This window comes from Meriones unguiculatus, chromosome 14, assembly GCF_030254825.1.
Source record: "Meriones unguiculatus strain TT.TT164.6M chromosome 14, Bangor_MerUng_6.1, whole genome shotgun sequence".
Taxonomy (NCBI): domain Eukaryota; kingdom Metazoa; phylum Chordata; class Mammalia; order Rodentia; family Muridae; genus Meriones; species Meriones unguiculatus.
This window is the reverse complement of record NC_083361.1, coordinates 46329660-46352725: the sequence shown is the minus strand read 5'-3', so window position 1 is coordinate 46352725 and position 23066 is coordinate 46329660. Positions and strand designations below refer to the sequence as shown.

The window sequence follows — 23066 nt, the reverse complement described above, 5'->3', positions numbered from 1 at the left end:
AATATTAAAATTTAAAAGTTTAAAATAAAGTGAAAATTAAAACAAAAAGGAAACACCAGCATACTCCTAGGAGAGTAACTAATATTTTAAAACCTGATCATACCATATATTGGAGAGTTGGAATTATTATATACAAGTGTAATTGCACAAGGCCAAAACAGCACTTTAGTGATCATTTAATAGCATCACAAAGTTTAAGCTATAAGATCTACTCTCAGCCATTTACTTAAGAAAAGTGAAAGCATAGTCTAATGCAAAGGCATGCATGTGAAAGAAGATAGTTGCTTCATATGTAATATTCAAAAGAGAAGAAAATGCAAATAACTATCAAGAGATGAATGAACAAACACCTTGTGTATACATGCAATGGAATACTGTCCAACAGTAAAATGCATGGAGTACTTACTGACAGACATGTCAGAATTAATTTCATGCTATGTTGAGAAAATAGAGAAAATACATATATTCCATTATGCAACATTTTAGAGAATTCAGACAAATATTTTGTCTATCAGTAATTGAAAGTGCATTAGCTATTTCTTGGATTATGGATGGAGGATCAATATGTTCACAATTTAGATGATAATGTTTCCCATTTTCCATAGTATTTATAATTCTAAAATGATAGGAAATGAAATAGAACTACTAAAAGGTAAAGTAAATCAGCACACATTTCTGGTAGATAACTTCTCCCCCATATAAAACAATACCAAAAACCTAGGACAAATGAAAAGCAATATACATCAGGAGCTGTTATCTTCTGAACAGGGCTTGTTGCTTTCCAAGCTTCTGTTGAATTAGTTCCTCAGGGTGGAGGGGTAGGAGATGTTGGGATTGGTTTTCACTGTGAAATGGTGGGAACTGCTTGGGGTGGTTTCTGTTGCGGACAAATGGGAGCTATTGGAAGTAGTTTGCCTTTGCCTTGTGGGAGTGGAGATGGATTATTCTTTACTCTTAGGAGTGGGATAAAACATTTTGGAGCCTGTAAATTTTGTCTATCTTCCTCCAGTGCTGCTCATTTCTTCTTTTTCTTCTTCTTCTTCTTCTTCTTCTTCTTCTTCTTCTTCTTCTTCTTCTTCTTCTTCTTCTTCTGTCATGAGTTGAAGAAACATGTACCTAGATGACACCACTGGGGTTTTCTAGCCTTGAATCAAAATAAATCCTTAAGTATTCTTTTACATCAGCAGAAAATTGAGAAAAACAAGAGTCAAACTAGGTGTAATCAAAATCTGACAAGCAGTATTGCAAGAGAGGGGTTGAAATTTTCTTTAAAATAATAAAAGAAAACTCTTTAAAGCTAAGAGACAAGGGTCTTTGGTTTGAGAGTTGCTTAAGAACCAACACGGTAATTAAGGGGTTAAAATAAATTAGCTACCCTGTGAAACACTAGAAAGATGGTCCTTAGATCAGAACAAGTGGCGTTGGGGGTAGAATCACAAATAAATAGATAACCTGACTAGGGCAAAGGAAACAGTGAGGTAAGGAATTTGTAACATCAAGGATGCTTTTAAAAGGCCTATGGATACCTATTTTATATGCTTCCTGAATATATATTAAAACATAAGTGTTCAATTGGAGATAACTCTGCACAAAGAAAAATGTCCCAGAAGCCATAGACTGCCAATAAAAAGTTCAGTGTCATGTTTGAGACACTTCCCCTCTTTTTTTTGGTCAGAGGTGTCCTTTACCATTGCTCTTATTTGCCCACCAGAATGGAGTGGTTAGGACTCTATTCCTGAAGACACCAAACACTTGCTCACAAGACTGAAGAAACCTACTTGGTAATGACCAGGAAGCTTCCTCTGTACTAGCTAGCTTTCACAGAATGCTGCTGGCAGAAAACTGAATCCCATAAACATCAATAATAAATGGAGTGCATAGAAAGCTATATTCACAAGTGAAACAATGACATGAAAGCCAATCACTAGGAAACATGAGTCATGCTTTCCTTTTATCTTAGGTTAAGACATGGCACTTAAAGAGCCTTAAAGACATTTAAGCTAACTCCTTATCTCTGTAATATTTATATAATTGGGAAACCTCTAAGGTGATTGCTTTTCTTTTTTTTTTTTTTTTTATTTTCCACTTTTTTTTCAAGCCGATTTAATGTTTCTGGTTTTATGTTGAGGTCTTTGATCCACTTCGACTTCAGTTTTGTGCAGGGTGACAAGTATGGATCTATTTTCATTTTTCTTTTATTTATTTATTTATTTATTTATTTATTTATTTTTTATCAGTTACATTTTATTAACTGTATCCCAGCCATGTCCCGCTCCCTCATTCCCTCCCAGTCCCTCCCTCCCTCCCTCATCTCCACCGTGCCCCCTTCCAAGTCCACTGATAGGGGGGACCTCCTCCCCATTGCTTTTCAACTTTTAGAGTTAATTTCTAATTTTGACATCCTCCCGGATGGAGACTAGTGAAGTGTAGCTCCTGGATGCTCTCAGCTTTTCTTGTGCCATGAACTAATCTCACTTTCTAGACAGAAACCTGCAATGTGATTCTCTTTTCTCTCCTTCCAGTAATAACGTAACATATTAACATGTTATCATATAAAACATAAATATGTTAACATATTTAATTAATGTTAATTAACATGTTAATTAAATATGATTAACATACGTAAGAAGAATAATAAGCATTTAACTGTACTCACAAATTGCAGTTCAAAAATGTGAGTGTTCGAGGGATCCAAGATGGTGGCTCTGGGAGGCTATTGTGTCTGAGAAGCAGGACAGCAGGGATGGCACAGCGACCAGGAGACTGAACTCTGGGACCTAAAACACCAGCGTTTGTGATTGCCAGATGAGAGGAAATCCTACGGTGTGGAAATCAATTGGGACCTACCTCAGGTCACCCAGTCAATCACTGGTAAATGTCCTGGAGACTGGCGGGCTCACAGCCACCTGCCTAGATAGGAACACACACCCTTCCATGGTGCAAGCTGCCTGCCTAGATAGGAACACACACTCTCCCACAGTTCCCCCAGCAACCATCCTGGACTGGGACATTCAGCCTCCGGCCCAGAGTAAGGTACCCAGCCTCCGGACCAGAGATGAGACCTTAGTTGCCAGCCAAGAGAAGAGTGCACAGCCTCTGGCACAAGGCTGGGTGCACAGCTGCCAGCCCAGATGGGGGCACACTGCCTCTGGACCAGAGCGAGGCTCTCAGCTGCCATCCCACATCTGGGCACACAGTCTATAGCCCAGAGCTCTGCATCTGGCCCAGAGACTTGCTGTGCACTCCACTCACCATCCCAGACAGAACTGTGTGCCCAAGGGTACCAGATTGAGTTTCTCTGTTAGGAGAAAACCTCACAGCTAGGGAATCAGCAGGTTCTTCAAGAGGGCTGGACCTGGAAAACAGTGTAACAACAGCAGCAGCTCACTAAATTCAGAAGGAGAAATCCAGCAGCAGGGCAGCTGTCTCCAGGACTTCTACAGGTGAGAGGAGAGTCCCCCTGCCTAACAAAAACCACAGCTAATATTCAGGTCTATATGCCTGAGGTGATCAGTGGCAATTCCTGAGAAACATTGGCCCTATAGTGACCATACCCAAAAGGCAGAGGAGGCCTCCATCAGAAAAAAAATCATATGCCAAGGAGATTCTCCCTACCCCAGGATTCCAGAAAACACCAGAAACTAACAGCCAACACCTAAAATAATCCAATGGGTAGAGGTCAGCATAAAAGTTCAACCAACAAAAGACAGAGCAATACGGCATCTCCAGAACCCAGTCATCAGGGGCAAGCAGCCCTGGACACCCCAGCATAATTGAAACTCAATAAGTTGACCTTACATCTATGCTGATGAAGAGGATAATAGAAGAAACAAATAAAATATGTAAAGAATTAGAGGAAGGTAAACTCAAACAGACTATGGCCATCCTTGAAGAAATATCGGAAGATGCAGCCAAATAGTTAGTGGCCTTCAGAGAAGAAATAATTAAATCACTGAAAGAAATTAAAGAAACAGAGGAATGTTCAAACAAACAGTTGAAGGAACTAAAAGAAAAACAGGAAAATACAATCAGACGGGTGAAGGAAATAAACAAACAAGTCAAGATCTGAAGATAGAATTGGAAAAATTAAAGAAAACACAGTAAATCATGGAGAGGAAGAATTTAGGGAAGAAAACAGGAACTACAGATATAACCAACAGACTAAAAGAGATGGAAAAATCTCAGGTGTAGAAGATACAATGGAAGAAATAGATGAATCTGTCAAAGAAAATATTGATTCCAAAAAATTCCTGACACATATCATCCAAGAAATCCAAGACAATATGAAAAGACAAAACCTAAGAATAATAGGAATAGAGGAAAAATAAGATTCCCTCCTCCAAGGCCCAGAAAATATCTTCAACAAAATCATAGGAAAAAATTTCCCCAACTTAAAGGAGAGGCCTATAAGAATACAAGAGACCTACAGAACACCTAATAAATTAGACCAGAAAAGAAAATCCTCCCGCCACATAATAACCAAAACAGTAAGTACACAGAACAAAGAAAAAATACTAAAGCCGCAAGGAAAAAGGCCAAGTAACATATAATGGTAAACCCATAGAATAACACCTATGAAAGGACCTGGGACAGATATAATGCTGACCATAAGAGAACACAGATGTCAACCCAGGCAAATATATCCAGTAAAACTCTCAGTCATCATAGATGGAGAAAACAAGATATTCAATGACAAAAACAAATTCAAACAATACCTACAAACAAATCCAGCAATACAGAAGATACTTGGAGGAAAAATAGAGCCCAGGAAAACTAATTACATTCAGGAAAACACAGGAAACAAATAACCTCACCAAAGCAAAACTAAAAGTAGCTAAGCATGAAAACATACTACCATAGCCAACAGCAAAGTCAAAGCATCTAACGGCCACTGGTCATTAATCTCCCTTAACATAAATAGACTCAATTCTCCAATAAAAAGACAGAGACTAACAGAATGGATACTTAAACAAGACCCAACTGTCTGTTGCATACAAGAAACACACCTAAGTCACAAAGATAGAGATTACCTTAGAGTAAAGAGCTGGAAAATGGTTTCCCAAGCTAATGGACCCAAGAAGCAAGCAGTAGTAGCCATTCTAATATCTAATAAAATAGATTTTCAACCAAAATTAATCAAAAGAGATGGGGAAGGTCATTTCATACTAATCAAAGGAAAACTCCACCAAGAGAACACCACAATTCTGAACATCTATGCCCCAAATACAAGAGCACACACATTTTTAAAAGAAACAAATATTAATAAAACTGAAACCACACAGAGTTCTCCACACATTAATAGTGGGAGACTTCAACACTCTACTCTCAACAAAGGACAGGTCAACAAAACAGAAATTAAACAAAGAAATTTTTTTAATTAATTAAAAAAAATTAAACTCTAACAGAGGTCATGAATCAAATGGGTCTAACAGACATTTACAGAAACTTTCACCCAAACACAAAAGAATTTACCTTTTTCTCAGCACCACATAGAACCTTCTCCAATATAGAACATATAGTTGATCACAAAGCAAGACTCAACAGATACAAGAAGATTGAAATAATCCCTTGTATCCTATCTGATCACCATGGACTAAAGCTGGACCTGAATGACAAAAATAGCAAAAGGCCTACACACATATGGAAACTGAACAACTTGCTACTAAATGACAGCTAGGTGAGAGAAGAAATAAAGAAAGATTAGTCATCCTAGGATTCAATGAAAATGAAGGCACAACATACTCAAACTTATAGTGCACAGTAAAAGAGGTGCTAAATGGAAAGTTCATAGCACAAAGTGAAGAAATTCCAAGAAGAAATTCCAAACATTTCATGCAAGCAACTTAATGGCTCAAATAAAAGCCCTAGGGAAAAAAAATAAACAGACACACGAAAGAGCAGTAGACAGCTGGAAATAATCAAACTCGGGGTTGAAATCAATTAATTAGAAACAAATAAATCAATTAAAGAATCAATGAGGGGGGAGCCAAGATGGTGGCACCGGGAGAGCACTGTGTCTGAGAAGCAGGACAGCACTCTCCGTGCAGCGATCAGGAGACTGAACTCTGGGTCCTAAAACTACAGCGATCCTGTTTCCCAGGTGAGGGGAGGCTCCCACGGCGTGGAAATCAGTCGGGTCCACTCTCGGCTGCCCACCCAGAAACCGGAAGAAATCCCGGGTAATTCAGGCTTTGGGTCTCTGGGCTGGAACCACAAGCTTGCATGTCCCGATGATCACTTTCTCAGGCTGATTGGTGGGCACAAGGGTGCCTGAGACTGGGAGTCCCAGTCGCAAGAAAACCCCACAGGGAAGCAAAGTTGCGAGTCTGATCATGGGTCACCCAGTCTTTCCCTGGAAGGTCTCACAGACCACGGGTACCTGCCGCCATCACAACTGAGCTCTTGCCACACAGAGAGCTGCGCGCCCAGCTCACCAGGACAAATGAGCTGCGCACCCCAGTGCAAAAGAGACTGAGAATCCTCGTCCAGAGAGGGCCCAACAGGGAAGGAAGAAACCGTGCTTTTGGGGTCATGTAGGCTTTGCTTGGGGAAAGCCTAGCAGTCCACAGACCTCAAACAGGCGAGTACGCCCAGCCATCACAGATCTGGGCCCAAGCAGGGAATACAGAGTTATTGGGAATGTAGCTCACACAGACTAGCAGGCGGGCACACACTGCTCCAGCCCAGAGGCCTGCTTTGTACCAACTCCTTACAGACAGAACTGTGTGCCCCAAGACACCAGAGTCTTAGAGTCACTGTCTAGAGAAACCCTCACAAGGAACAAGGAACAAAGCAAAGGGGACAAACTTAGGCAACCCAGTATATCCCCGGAGAGGTCCCACAGACTGACTCAATACTGGGAACTGCTGTGCCCCAGATAGCCTGCTGTTACCAGGAGAGCAGTACTCACCCGCCACTTTTTGGCAAAGAGCCCCAACCTCAGACCTACAGAAGACCAGGAATCCTGAGATCAACCCCCAGATACTGCTCCAAGGGGCAACCAGTTATCCCTAACAAAATAGACCAAACCACAGGAAACACAAGTTACAGCAGCTGGTCACTAAATTTACAGCAAGAAACCCAGAAGGGGGGGGAGCCAAGAGGGCGGCGCCGGGAGAACACCTCCTCTGAGAAGCAGGACAGCACTCTCTGTGCAGCGACCAGGTGACTGAACTCTGGGACCTGAAACTACATCGATCCTGTTTCCCAGGCTGATCCGGGGGCACAAGGGTGCCTAAGACTGGGAGTCCCAGTCGCAAGAAAACCCCACGGGGAAGCAAAGTTGCCAGTCTGATCACTGGTCACCCAGTCTTTCTCCGAAAGGTCTCTAGGAAGGCGGGTACCCACCGCCAACACAACTGAGCTCCTGCCGCACGCGGAGAGCTGCGCTCTCAGCTCAGCGGTACAGACAAGCTGTGCGCCCCAGTATAACAGGGACTGGGAACCCCTGTCCAGAGAGGACCCCACAGGGAAGGAAGAAACCTTGCTGCTGGGGCCACCTAGGGAAAGTCTAGCAGACTGCAGATCGCAAACAGGTGAGTACGCCCAGCTATCACAGATCTGGGCCCAAACAGGGAGCACAGAGTGATTGGAAACTCAGATCCCGCAGACTAGCAGGTGGGTGCATGCTCCGCCAGCCCAGAGGCCTACATTGTACCAACTACACCTTACCGGCAGAACTGTGTGCCCCGAGACACCAGAGCAGTACTCACCCGCCACAGATTACCTCTTGGGTCCTGGGGCACAGAGATCCAACCTCAGACCTACAAAAGACTGGGAACCCTGAGATCAACCCCCAAATACTGCTCCAAGGGGCAACCAGTTATCCCTAACAAAACCAACCAAACCACGGGACACACAGGTTACAGCAGCTGATCACTCAATTTACAGCAAGAAACCCAGAAGGAGGGCAGCTGTCTCCAGGACTTCTTCCAGTGAGAAGAGAGCCCTCTAGACGAATCAGGACCACAGTTACTACCCAGGTCTCTATGCCTGAGGTGAGCTGTAGCAACTCCTGAAAAACACCAGCCATCCAGTGATTATACCCAAAAAGCTGGGAAGGCTTCCTTCAGGAAAAACCACCTTCCTGCCAAAGGGATTCTCTCCACTACAAGAGTCCAGGAACAACCAGAAACTAATTTCAAACAACTAAGATAGCCCAATGGGTAGAGGACAGCGTAAAAGTTCAACCAACAAAAGCCAGAGCAATATGGCATCTCCAGAACCCAGTTATCCAGGGGCAAATAGCCCTAGACACCCCAGCATAATTGAAAGTCAAGGAGATGACCTAACATCTATGTTCATGAAGAAGATAACAGAGGAAACAAATAAAATACGAAAAGAAATAGGGGAAGCCGCAGCCAAACAGTCTGTGGCCTTTAGAGAGGAAATGCTTAAATCACTGGATGAAATAAAAGAACCAGTGGATTGTTCAAACAAACAGCTGAAGGAATTGATGGAAAAACATGAAAATACAGTCAGACAGGGGAAGGAAACCAACAAAATAGCTCAAGACCTGAAGATAGAATTGGAAAAATTTAAAGAAACACAAATGGAAGAAATTGTGGAGAGAAAGAACTTAGGGACGAAAGAAGGAACTACAGAAGTTAGCATAACCAATAGGCTACAAGAAATGGAAGAAAGAATCTCAGGTGTGGAAGATACAATGGAAGAAATCGATGTATCTGTCAAAGAAAATGTTAAATCTAAAAAATTCCTGACACAGACCATCCAAGAAATTCAAGACAACATAAAAAGACAAAACCTAAGAATAATAGGAATAGAGGAAAAAGAAGATTCCCTGCACCAAGGCCCAGAAAATATTTTCAACAAAATCATTGAAGAAAATTTCCCCAACTTAAAGGAGAGGCCCATAAGAATACAAGAGGCCTATAGAAAACCCAATAAATTAGACCAGAAAAGAAAATCCTCCTGTCACATAATAATCAAAACCGTAAGTATACAAAACAAAGAAAAAATACTAAAAGCTGCAAGAGAAAAAGGCCAAGTAACATATAATGGCAAACCCATTAGAATCACACCTGACTTTTCAACAGAGACTATGAAAGCCAGAAGGGCCTGGACGGATATCATGCAGACCCTAAGAGAACACAGATGTCAGCCCAGGCTACTATATCCAGCAAAACGCTCAGTCCTCATAGACGGAGAAAACAAGATATTCAATGACAAAAACAAATTTCAACAATACCTACAAACAAATCCAGCATTACAGAAGACACTGGAAGGGAAAATTCAACCCAAGAAAACTAGCTACATTCAAGAAAACACAGGAAATAAATAACCCCACTACAGTAAAACAAAAAGCAACCAAGCACACAACCGTATGACCACAGCCAACATCAAATACAAAGGATTTGACAGCCACTGGTCATTAATCTCTTTCAAAATTAATGGACTTAATTCTCCAATAAAAAGACACAGACTAACAGAATGGATGCATAAACAAAACCCAGCAATCTGTTGTATACAAGGAACACACCTAAGTCACAAAGATAGACATTACCTGAGGGTAAAGGGATGGAAGACAGCTTTCCAAGCAAATGGACACAAGAAGCAAGCAGGAGTAGCCATTCTAATATCTAATAAAATAGACTTTCAACCAAAATTAATCAAAAGAGATGGGGAAGGACACTTCATACTCATCAAGGGAATATTCCACCAAGAAGACATCACAATCCTGAACATCTATGCCCCAAATACAAGGGCACCGACATTTGTGAAAGAAACATTGATAAAACTTAAACCACACATAGATCCCCACACACTAATAGTGGGAGACTTCAACACCCCACTCTCAACAAAGGACCGGTCAACTAAACAGAAATTAAACAAAGAAACAATATCTCTAACAGAGGTCATGAATCAAATGGACCTAACAGATATGTAGAGAACTTTACACCCAAACACAAAAGAATTTACCTTCTTCTCAGCACCTCATGGAACCTTCTCCAAAATAGACCACATAGTTGGTCACAAAGCAAGCCTCAACAGATACAAGAAGATTGAAATAATCCCTTGTATCCTGTCTGATCACCATGGAATAAAGCTGGACCTCAATAACAACAGAAATAGCAAAAGGCCTACACACATATGGAAACTGAACAACTTGCTACTAAATGACAGGTAGGTAAGAAATAAAGAAAGAAATTAAAGTCATCTTAGGATTCAATGAAAATGAAGGCACAACATACCCAAACTTGTGGGACACAATGAAGGCAGTGCTAAGAGGAATGTTCATAGCAATAAGTGCCTTCAAGAAGAAAATAGAGACAGTGCATTCAAGCAACTTAATGGCCCATTTAAAAACCCTAGAAAAAGAAGAAGCAGACACACCAAAAAGGAGTAGATGACTGGAAATAATCAAACTCGGGGCTGAAATCAATCAATTAGAAACAAATAAAACAATTCAAAGAATCAATAAAACCAAGAGCTGGTTCTTTGAGAAAATCAACAAGATAGACAAACCTTTAGCCAAGCTAACTAAAAGGCAGATAGACACCACCCAAATCAACAAAATCAGAAATGGAAAGGAGGACATAACTGCAGACACTGCGGAAATCCAAACAATCATTAGGACTTACTTCAAAAGTCTATATGCCACAAAATTTGAAAATCTAAATGAAATGGACATTTTTCTTGATCGATTTGAGTTACCAAAGCTGAATCAGGATCAGGTAAATCAATTAAATAATCCTATATTCCCCAAAGAAATAGAAGTGGTCATCAAAAGTCTCCCATCCAAAAAAAAGCCCAGGACCAGATGGCTTCAGGGCAGAATTCTACCAGATCTTCAAAGAAGAGCTAACTCCAATTGTTTTCAAACTATTCCACAAAATAGAAACAGAAGAAATACTACGAAACTCATTCTATGAAGCCACAATCACCTTGGTACCCAAACCTCACAAATCCCCAACAAAGAAAGAGAATTTCAGGCCAATATCCCTTATGAAAACTGATGAAAAATACTCAACAAAATACTTGCAAACTGAATCCAAAAACACATGAAAGATATCATCCACTATGACCAAGTAGGGTTCATCCCAGGTATGCAGGGGTGGTTCAATATACAGAAATGCATCAATGTGATCCAGCATATTAACAAACTGAAAGAAAAAAAAAAACACATGATAATCTCCTTAGATGCCGAAAAAGCATTTGACAAAATCCAACATCCATTCATGTAAAACACTGGAGAGATCAGGGATACAAGTCACATACTTAAACATACAAAAGGGAATATACAGCAAGCCTGTAGTTGACATCAAACTAAACGGAGAGAAACTTAAATCAATTCCACTGGTATCAGGGACAAGGCAAGGCTGCCCACTCTCTCCATATCTCTTCAACATATTCCTTGATTTCCTTGCTAGAGGAATAAGAAAATTGAAGGAAAGGGATACAAATAGGAAAGGAAGAAGTCAAAGTATCATTATTTGCAGATGATATGATAGTATGCCTGAGTGACCCCCAAAATTCTTCCAGGGAACTCCTACAGCTGATAAATACCTTCAGCAAAATGGCTGGATACAAAATTAACTCAAAAAAAAAAAAGTCATTAGCCCTCCTGTATACAAAAGACAAAAGGGCTGAAAAAGAAATTAGGGAAACAACACCCTTCACAATAGCCACAAATGACATAAAGTACCTTGGTGTAACCCTAACCAAGCAAGTCAAAGACATGTATGAAAAAAATTTCAAGTCTCTGAAGAATTAGAAGAAGATATCAGAAGATGGAAAGATCTCCCATGCTCATGGCTTGGCAGGATTAACATAGTAAAAATGGCCATCCTGCCAAAAGCATTGTACAGATTCAATGTAATTCCCATCAAATTACCAACACTATTCTTTACAGACCTTGAAAGAAAAATTCTCAACTTCCTATGGAATAACAAGAAACCCAGAATTGCTATCCCAGAAGCATAAAGACACACATGCTATATATCATTCATATAGACATATAATATAGGATAATCCTACTAAAATCTGTTCACCTAAATAAACTAATCAAGAGGGAGGACTCTGACTAAAATGCACAATCCCCATCCAGAATGTAAGAGAGAATGGACATCTGAAGAAGGAGAAAACAGGGAACAAGTTAGGAGCCTGCCGCAGAAGGCCTCTGAAAGGCAGACTATCAAAACAGATGCTAAGACTTATGGCCAACCTTTGGGCAGAATGCAGGGACTCTTATGAAAGAAGTGGGAAATAATCATATCTGTAGAGGACAGGAACTCCACAAGTAGAGAAACAGAACCAAAAAATCTGAGCACAGGGGTCTTTCCTGAGACTGATACTCCAACCAGTAGCATGCATGGAGATAACCTAAAATCCCTGTACACAAGTAGCCCATGGCAGTTCAGTCTCCAAGTGGGTTCCATAGTAACCCACTAGGAATAGTGCTTCCTCAAGATTCAACTATAGCACTTCTATGCATATATCCAAAAGAGGCTCAAGTACACAATAAGGACATTTGCTCAATCATGTTTGTAGCAGTTTTATTTGTAATGGCCAGAAGCTAGTAAAGAAAATAGGGACTGTCTCTGACATGAACCGATTGGTCTGCTCTTAGATCACCTCCCCCTGAGTGTGGAGCAGCCTTACCAGCTCACAGAGGAAGACAATGCAGCTACTCCTGATGAGATCTAGTAGGCTGGTATCAGAAGGAAGGAAAAGAAGAACTCCCCTTTCAGTGGACTTGGGGAGGGGCATGCATGGAGAAGGGAGAGTAAGGGGGAGATTGGGAGGGGAGGAGGGAGGGAGCTACAGGGGGGATACAAAATGAATAAAGTGTAATTAATAAAAAAATAAAAAAAATGTGAGTGTTCATTAGTTCTCAACTTTCAGGAGAAATTTGTAAACATAATATTAAATACTGATATTTTGTGACTGCAGGCAGAGTATAAATGTTTTCAACCTTGATACCATAAAATTAAAGATATAGCTAACAGAAGATTGGAGGCAGAAAATGAGAAATAAAAGCCATTCCAGGATGGGAATGGTAGTATTTTTATCTAAAAGCTAGTGTCTTTATTTCTGTACCATTCATAGAAACCAAGGATTAAATAGACAAAGTGTGGCCTATACTTGCACTATCATTACTTAACAATCAAGGAATCAAAAAACAACCAAACAAGCAAAAGTAAAATACAAAAACAAAAACAAAAAACAGTGTCGTATCTTTTGCATCAAAAAAGAATTTAGAACTGGGGTCCTCTGTTAAATGACATTAACTAGACATAGAAGAACAAATACTATGTGTTTATCTCACATGTGGAAGTTACAAAAGTTGATCTCTGAGTAGAAAATGGGAGAATAGTGGTCATGAGAGGCTGGAGGAGTGGCAGGAAGACAGAGGCAAAAGGCTAACCAACCAGCATAAGCTTGCATGTTCAGCAGCAAAGCAGGCAACTGTATTTCACAATAAGCTCTCACATACTTTAACAAATGCATCATAGAGGAGCAGACAGGCCCTAAATATAGAGATAAGATGGGTTTAAAGCACTTTACATACATAGTAACACTGTACTGTATGAATTATTGCAAAATAAATTTGAAAACAAAATAATAGCAAATTAACTAAATATAGAAGGCAAGAGGTAAAACCTAAACACAGTATAATAAGACATAGAGATTTAACTTATTAGAGAAGTTTTTAATCACCTGATTGTCAGAGCCATTAGTCCGTTTTAAGAAGCACAGGATCACTAGGCACACTGTGTTCTCCCATTTCAATGTGTTGCTTATTTAGTTATTTATCCTTATTTTGTTTCTGATGAACAACGCAACTGAATGCAGGGTGTGGTGTATGCAAGCACCCTATCTCTGCCCAGACTCAAGTTGGCTGCATTTTCAGCATTTGTGTTTTCTCTGTTGCTGCCCACTATTTTTGAGTTTAACTTGCTTATCTAAAATCAAGAGGCATGGATGGAGTGTGAAGTTTCCCTAATGCTAGAAACATCTCTGTCAATAACAGCTGCTGCTTTAGTCCATCCATCTGGTATAAGTCCCTACCTTAAAACTGTCACAACTATGACTTGAAGAGTCAGGGTACATCGGTATCCCATGGGGGCCTCCCTTCTCTGAGAAAGAGAAGGGGGCCATAGGGAAAGAGGGTATGAGGGTGGGACTGGCAGGAGATGAGGAAGGGGGCTGGGATCAGGCTGTAAACTGCTTAAATAAATAAATAAATAAATTAATTAATTAATTAATTAATTAAAAAAAATGGAAACAAAAAGCCTATTGCAGCTTTTAAAGAGCTAATCTTCTCTGAAGATTATCTCCTCTGCAGGGAACAATGATAAGGAACAAAGTAAGAAAATTCTAAGCAAGAACTGTGATGAAAACTCATGCGAATGCAGGCAAGGCCATCAATGGGTGGAGGAGTGAATAGTCTGGGTGATGGCTCCCCAAAGGCCACTGTACTCATTGGTGACCAAACCAAGTACTTCTAAGAAGCACGTATTGCTCTTTTAAGTTTGACACAAGGACTGGTCCAGTGACCTAGGTGAGAAATTTCCCACAGAGATGTTCTCACCGTAGCTAATCAGCTTAGTATAAGGCATGCCCGAGTCAGGACCACATAGAAGACTTGGAATGATCTGTGTCAGGAATTTTTCGGATTTTACATTTTCTTTGACAGATACATCGATTTCTTCCATTGTATCTTCTACACCTGAGATTCTTTCTTCCATCTCTTGTAGTCTGTTGGTTATGCTTACCTCTGTAGTTCCTGTTTTCTTCCCTAGATTCTTCCTTTCCATTATTTCTTCCATTTGTGTTTTCTTTAATTTTTCCAATTCTATCTTCAGGTCTTGAGTTGTTTTGTTTACTTCCTTCACCTGTCTGATTGTACTTTCCTGTTTTTCTTTTAGTTCCTTCAACTCTGTTTCTATCATTTCATTCAGTGTTTTAAGCATTTCCTTTCTAAAGGCCATAAACTGTTTGGCTGCAGCTTCCTCTATTTCTTTACGGATGGCAATATTCTGTTTGAGTTTATCTTCCTCTATGTCTTTACGAATCTTATTTGTTTCCTCTGTTATCATCTTCATGAGCATACTTGTTAGGTCATCTTCTTGGATTTCAGTTATGGTGGGGTGTCCAGGGCTACTTGCCCCTGGGTAACTGGGTTCTGGAGATGACATATTGCTCTGTCTTTTGTTGCTTGAGCTTTTACGTTGGCCTCTACCCATTGTGTTATCTTAGGTGTTTGGGGTTATTTTCTGGTGGTTCCTGGGGATCCTGTGGTTAGCAGGCCTTCTGGTGTTGCTCTCCTTGGTTTGCCTGTGGTATATATGCAAGATTAGAGTCTCACAACAGTGTGATGCAGCCATGATCATTCAGGCCTTTACAGCCATTGAAGCAGGACATTCTCCCCAAACATGGTTGGATACCATAAAAAGCTAAAATGATACGCTCAGGATGCGAGGCTAAGCACTGCACTCAGGGTCAGCCGCTTTCGACCCAGAGAAGAGCATGTCTGATTGCATGCAGGTTGATGCCCCAGGTCCCGCCTCTGAGAAAAAGGTATAGGACGGGTCTGATGCTCTTTGGGTGGATGACACCTAAATCAACATCGGTACAAAGTCCCAATTTATTTCTAATATCAGAGATCAGACCTCTACTCTTGCCTGATGTGTCTAAAACAAAAAGGGGGAACTGTAGAGAGCTGCGGAATGCTGTGCCTTAAAGATGGAGCTGGTTTCTGCCTTCCACCTTCCCGATGGTGAGTGCTCTCTGTCACGAACAATTCCACATTTGGCTAAGGCTGAGGATCTGGCTTGCTTCCATGTATGTGGACCTATCTGCATTGCCCCCGTGGCACGCCTGGGTTGGCTACCCAGAGGCTACTTAAGCTGTGGGCTGGCTTTCCCCAGGGTCCGAGGATTGTTCAAGGTTCCTGAATAAACTGCATTGAAAAAAAAAAAAGAAGACTTGGAATGCAAAAGCCTTATATATGTATCAGAACAAGGGATGAAAAGGTTCCTTGCATCATCGCTGACTACTTTACTTCCAACTGTTATGCATGGATGTACACCAGATGCTCTGCATTACCTTGCTCAAAGCATTTTGGGACCCTCAGGATCCCCAGGAGTGAGACATGGCTCTCAGTAATCTGTCTCCACACACATGTCCATAGTCTGAGGGCATTCATTCATTTACTCATTCATTTCCCCCCCCCATGAAAACATCTCACTTTCCCACTAGACAGGCAACAAAGAAAGTTGCCTTAAGGTGCTGAACTCAAGGAAGGTAGCTCTCAAGAGTGGGAGATTGTTCTCTAGCTTTTAACACAAAAGTGCATAATTCCTAAAACACTAAATAAAAGGCTAAAATAGATTACAACTCTTTGTGTGGCTAGTTGTTCCTTGAAGTTCATTTTTCAGGCTAAACTGTGACTTATTTTTTTCAGTACTAGGGACTGAACGTAGATCCTCACATAAAAATACATAAATTGTGATGGCTTAAAAAAAAGAAAAAAAAAACAGTTTAACTGTTCTCTTAGGCAGGCAGTTTAAGGCTTTACATTCATTTTATTTTCATATAACCCAAGTGGACATGTGCAATTAAACAATTTTGGATTAAAATAACCACACCATTCATCAAGAGAAAGTTAAGGAAAAGAAAAAAAAATTAGTCTTCACATTTGTCAGTTAGTCCTTTTTTAATAAATTTGAATTCATTCAACAAGTTTCATATTGTATCTGTCACTCAATTTTGCTGTTTTTTTTTCATGTCAAATAATACCAAAAAATTACATCAATGTGCTTAAGCAAAACCGGGTTTAAGTTTATCTTTACAATGAAATGAAATCGATATGGATATCAATCAGGAGAGCAACCGCCTATTCCTACTAGAACAATCCTGTACTTACCTTGAGCACATCTACTGACTTGGGAAGTAGAAAAATGAGTCACAAATGACATGTTTGTGGGCCATCCCTAGGAGAGGTATGTGAGCCACTCTGGAAGGTTACTTACAAGGTGAGGGGGATTTAGTCATTCAGGAAAACATGGCACCTTTCAATGCAGTAGAAGAGGTAATCAGTCCAAGGCACACTCGCCAGTGTCCTGGGAAATTTACTCCACCAGGGCAGTTCTTTGCCCATAGAGTCAATGTTACTCTCATAGAAAGTTCACACTGACATGAAAGCCAGCATTCATTCCAAGAGCAACAAAATATTTTACCAGTGGTTTAGTTGGCTTACAGAAAATGCCCAGAAATATGAACTGATTATTAAGTGGAGGGTTAAAAAATGAATTGTAGTAGGCTTATGCTTTTAAGCACAGAGATTCAAGACTTGACACATCTTTTCAAGATGTGTTTACATTACATGGGGCATACACCTACAACCTCAATGTGCCGGTCCCCTCTGAGATTATCTCAATGGTGAAATTGTCAACTCTACATTTCAAAAGAGGAGAAGTGCTTTTGATGGGAATAGTTGAAGCTGTCCCCATGTTGGCATCAAAACACACAATACTGCAGATGGACATGTCACTTAAAGCTTAATGGGAATATTACCGTGTTATACTTCCCAGTTTATCTGAGATTCATGGGCAGTGAGTGGGTCCTGGCACTGACATCACAACCCTTCAACAGTCCTAGGATTGGTGAGCAGGAGTGACTTTTGTTTTAAAGATGATTCCACTGCATTGAGTCTGTTCTTTGCAAGGACTGATGGAGGAGGGCTATTGAGGTGTCACAGACATATCTGAAAATGACTAATACAGGGCTGTCATCAAGGCGTCAACACCATGAACTCTCTGCGAAGCATTTAAATTTGGAAAGACAGAACTATTGAGAAAATTAATGGTTTATTAAGTTGATAAGAAATTAATTTTCTTGTTTGTTTTTAAGAGCTCTGTGTGTGGATAACAGCCACTACTCATCAGAGGTCCAGGTGGAATCCCTCTATACCCTCACTTCTTGGCTCAAGCGGCTGCTGCTATAAAGTGACATGATTTAAGTTCCTAGAACAGGGATCAGATCCCACCCTTCTGCAAGCACAGCCAAAAGTATTTTGTTTTTTTTTTGTTGTTTTTTTTCTCAACACTTCTCACAGCTTTAAAAAATAGAGAAGCTGTAAAATAATTTATTAGAAGAAAAGTGATTTTCTTCTGCAATGAAGTAAAGCAAACACATATCCAAGGATCTTAAAAAAGATTTTTTTACAGAATACATGTATGTATTTGTTAATGTGTATATGTGTGTATGTGTGTGTCTGTGTATGTACGTGTGTGTAATTACAAACACTATTTAGAGTCTAGCTACTATGGTAACTTCATTGCAGTGTCTATAAAGTTGTGGATCCCAGTCTTGGTGCCAAATGCATATAAAAAGCTCAAAAGCTATTATGACTACACCATGCAAAATTATATCCAGAGATTCTCAGGGAGTGCACTGCTGCTCTTCTGAGCCTTGTGATGTCTCTGCCACTGATATGTGGGTATCTCAACTGTGCATCAAAAAAGTGTTGAGTCACTTTTCCCAGAAAAAAAAAAAACAGTTCTGAGTATGGTAACTTATCAGTCTTTGACTGCTTCTGCCACATTGCTTGCATTTGGGAGTCCCTCTTCTACACATGGCAGCTACATCTTGAGTTACAGGATACAGAGAAAGATACCTGAAATATTGAAAGGGATAAGGTCTTTGCAAACATTTGTTTTCTTTAACATGTTACAATTATAAGGCCACTTACAGATTTTTTTTGTTAAATCTGTTTAACTTTTAGTTTCTGCCTACTGTTACCCATGAAAAAGAAAATTTCCAGAGAAAAGCCAAAGGCCAAAATTCACAGGCTCATCTCCAGATAGAAAACAAAGAGCAATAATTGGAAGAATTAGCAGACAGGAATGGAGGAGGCAAAGGGCATAAAAATCAGTAACCATCCCTCACATGAGATTTTATAGATTAAGCTTTTATTTAATGTTGGATTTTGAACAGTCAAACTCCCACATATTAAAGATTGCTATGGCCACCAAAAAATAAAGTAGTGTCAGTCCATGGTGACAGGCCACACCACACACATCTTGGGGAGGGTGATGGTGCTGCCTTCATGAAAAATTATGGTGCCAGACTTGAGGGTGACATGTGTGGGATTTGGGGGTTATTAATTTTGCAGTTCTTTACTGCATGTTTTGCTTTTTATCCTGTCTTCCAAATGCTTCGCTGTGACACCTGTTTGCACAACTGCAGTCGTTTTATGGATGCCTGTGATAGAAATAGTTTACAAAAAATATATCATCTTTGTTTTTCTTTAGAAAGAGCTCATCTAAATAGTAAGTTAAGGTTGCGTCTATGAAACCGGTGCACCTTGTCTTGTTTCTACGAGCTTTAAAAAGTCCAAATACTGATGAGGCTGTGGATCAGAAGGAACCAAAGGAGACTGTGTTTGTGTCAGGTTGCCCTCGTTGCCTCAGGAACGGTCATGGGTTGTTGTGTGATCGTGGTGTGTACTGGTAGTGTTCCTGCAAAATCCTAGTCAGTCTAGGAGGAATTGGGTGTGCTTATGAGATATGTCAGTACAGAAATAAAGGCTGTGAGGATGTTTTTTAAGTTTCCAAAAGTGAACAGTAGAAACATTTTAGATTCAATCTTAATTTCTAGATAACAGAAAGTAGTTACAGCACAGAATGAAAAATATGACGTCGCATGCTGCCATGATAGCAAGCAGAAGAAACAAAATCTTGGTAATATACATATGTATGCATATTATGCAAATATATTTATATTAACATACAATGTTATAAGAATGGTAACATAACTGCAAGGGGGGAAACCACTTTAGATGGTTTTACCTTAGAGTAACAAAGAACCTGAGACATCTATGCTTCCAGTTTAAATAGCAGACCTAGAAATCTGGACGAGATGTAGAGCACATTTCTAGTGATTGAATGTCATTATCAAAATGTGCCACTGTACTCCCACAAGACAGTTAAGCTGGACCCACTTAATGTTAACAGAAATCCCCACATGTACGAGATGGTGGAGTACTTACAAAGGGACACAGTTTACTCCCAGTGAGTTTTTAAAGATGAACATTCAGACATGACCATGGGAGCTGCCTACCAGTAAAAACCAGGTAAGTGCTCTGCCAGCGACTCACCTCATGTGCTAATCCACTACAGAAAAGCATACCTGATGAAACAAGTCCATCACAGAGAAGCCAACAAGCCTTGGCTGCAAACTGAAAGAGAGGGAATGAGGTGTACAACTACTGCTGTGGGAGTTCCCAAAGATTAACTAAGAATTCTGTTCTGATTTTTAAGCAAAAATATCTAATTTATAATAATAAAAGACACACTTTGGGATGACTGTGTTTCACGCCCTCATTCTTGAGGCATAATATTTAGATACTTGTCCCTTTCAATTAAAAAAGAAAAAAGCTATGACTTTCTTTAATATGCATCCTGTGTTAAATTGTCCATAGTTGCAAAATGTATGGTATGTATGCGTATTTGTTTTACATACACAGATACTCACACCTGCGTACATAAACATATACACATACATTCTCATATAGACGTGTATTTTATATATATGCTGAGAAAGTTCACATATATATACAATTGTGTGTATATGTGTGTGTTTGTGTGTGTGTGTGTGTGTGTGTGTGTGTGTGTGTGTGTGTATTGGTATAAAAACTTGACAGGCAGGGTAATATTTCACTCAGTGTTAAATGAAGTCTTTGAAAAATCAAGTACAGTCACTCAGTTAACATAGTACAGCCAGTAAACTAAGTTGAAAAGAGAAAAGGTGAATGGAAACACGATCCGGGACCATCTGTCTATGGCATTCACATCGGTTAGATCAGGGATTTTGATTTTGAGCTGTGAAGACCTCCTCCGTAGGTGGGTCTTCTTGTGCGGGATGCTTCTGTCTCCCATGTACCGCCCATGCCCTTCCCTGGGCATGCTCTGTTTCCTATACTGGATTCCTGAGTTGTCAAAGGATATTGCTGAATTCCTGGTGTCACCAACGCTGCCTGCAACCTCATTCATTTCATTGTGAACCTCCAGAGATGCTAATAGAATATTCCCGTGAGCATCCACCTAATGAGAAGAAAACACACTCTTAGGAGGCTGGCATGCCATTTATTCTAATTTTTATATGCAAGCCCTGGACAGAATAATAGCACACAATCATGCAACATAGTTTATGAGAATCTGCATGTCAACTCCATACCTCATGGTATAGGAAAATACTACTTTGGAACTTTGACAGAGAGCTTTCAGAGAAGTTCACGTTACAGATCAGAATTCCTACTGAAGAGAAAACTGAAGTACAAAGCCCTTTCAGGGCTTTACTTCTGGGCAAGGGACTGTTTGTAACTACTCACTGAATGGAAATGGTTGAGTTTTGCCTTTCTTGGCAATGTCATGATACCTGTGTCACACAATCTCTCTTCCCAGTCATGTGGGCATTGAATCATCAACATCTCAACCAGAAATGGAGGTTAACACAACCATGAAAGATTGCAACATATGGCCTCTTGCACATAGCTTTTCTTGGAGCATGCTGTCCAGGTTACTCCGTTTTGTGTTAATGTCTTACTGTGCCTACTGACAACTTCAGTTTTCTCTCGGACATGGATGAATAGGAGTAGCAGAGTACACGTAACATTTGGTATCAGCTATGGTTTCAAGTAGACAAATCCTTAAGACATTTGCTTGTTCTATTTTTAATGCTTGCGTTCAACCCAGGGTTACACGGCTAAGTGTGCCCTTCCCCTCAGTGCATTCCATCCTGCCAGCCTTTTGTCTAATGACTTAAATTTCAAGATGACTGAGGGGAAGGACAGGGACAGTCTTATGGTGGCTGCTGGGATAGATACAAGCATGAGTCTCTGTCTAATTGTGCCCCTAGAAGAAGTCCTCTTTTGAGATATTTAAATTAGCAAGCCCCTTTCCACAGTGAGGTCAACTTTAAGATGATAAAGTTGTAATCTTTGTAAACATAGCTTTAGACCCTCCACGACAACACCGGTGGTCCATGTTTATTGGTTGAACACAGAATTTTTCTGCAGCTTCCCTGTGGCTGAGAAACCATGCAACCTGTGGAACTGTGGCTGGGGTCCCTGGTCGTGTTCCATCGGGGATCAAAGCGTAGCTGTTATGGTCCATTGTCCTGAGCACTCATTCCTGAATGCTCTACATCCTCCAATCTGTGTCCATGCTTTTCCCTGGAAAGCTCTATCCCTTTTCTTTTCTTTCACCCTGGCTAGTCTACCCCTTCTTTTAGCAGTAAATTGATAGTTGATGGACTTTTCCACAAACCTCTAGTTGTATTTGTAGGATGGCTCATCGATAAGTTAATTTGAGTCTTCCCACCTTATAGGTAGATATCCCTCTCATTAAAGGTGTTTTTTTTTAACTTAAATATATTTTCCTCAATTGAAAATACATTTACCATTAAGGATAGAATTTTCTTAGGTAGAGAAAGAGGTCAGAAATATACTGACATATTCAAAGTGAACAATATTTATTCTGAATGATAGAATTCATGGTAATTGCAATTTCTATTTGCTTCTGCTTTGCGTACTATTTTCTTTTTTTATTTTATTTTAAACACAGGTCATTCACTTCTATCCCAGGCATAGCCCCCTCCCTCTTTTCCTCCCAAACCCACCGTCCCTCCCTCATTTCCTCCCTGACCTCTTCCAAGTCCATTGATAGAGGAGGTCCTCCTCCCCTTCCATCTGACCTTAGCCTACCAGGTATCTTCAGGACTGGCTGCAAAGTCTTCCTATGTGGCCTAGCAAGGTTGCTCCTCCCTTGGAAGGAGGGAGGGGGAGATCAAGAAGCCAGTTACTGAGTTCATATCAGAAATAATCCTTGTTCCCCATACTAGGGAACCCACTTGGATACTGAGCTACCATGGGCTACATCCGAGCAGGGGTTTTAGGTTTTATCTATGTGTGGTCCTTTGTTGGAGAAACAGTCTCATAGAAGACCCCTTTGCCCTGATATATTTGGTCCTTCTGGAGCTCCTGTCCCCTCTAGGTCATACTAACTCCCCCCTTCTTTCATATGATTCTCTGCACTCTT

At 40.3% G+C, this 23066-nt stretch overlaps 1 protein-coding gene across 4 annotated transcripts in view; it reads right to left on the bottom strand.

Annotated features, from left to right (window-relative positions):
• Positions 1-16530: 16530 nt before the first annotated feature.
• The window catches only part of Gabrb3 (gamma-aminobutyric acid type A receptor subunit beta3), a 265056-nt gene continuing 258520 nt past the window's right edge, over positions 16531-23066 (bottom strand). For all 4 annotated transcript variants that reach the window (XM_060367239.1, XM_060367240.1, XM_060367238.1 and 1 more), the window contains exon 9: positions 16531-21071. In XM_060367239.1, coding sequence (XP_060223222.1) covers positions 20730-21071 — 342 coding nt within the window. In that variant the 3' untranslated portion in view covers positions 16531-20729. The remainder of the gene's footprint in view (positions 21072-23066) is intronic.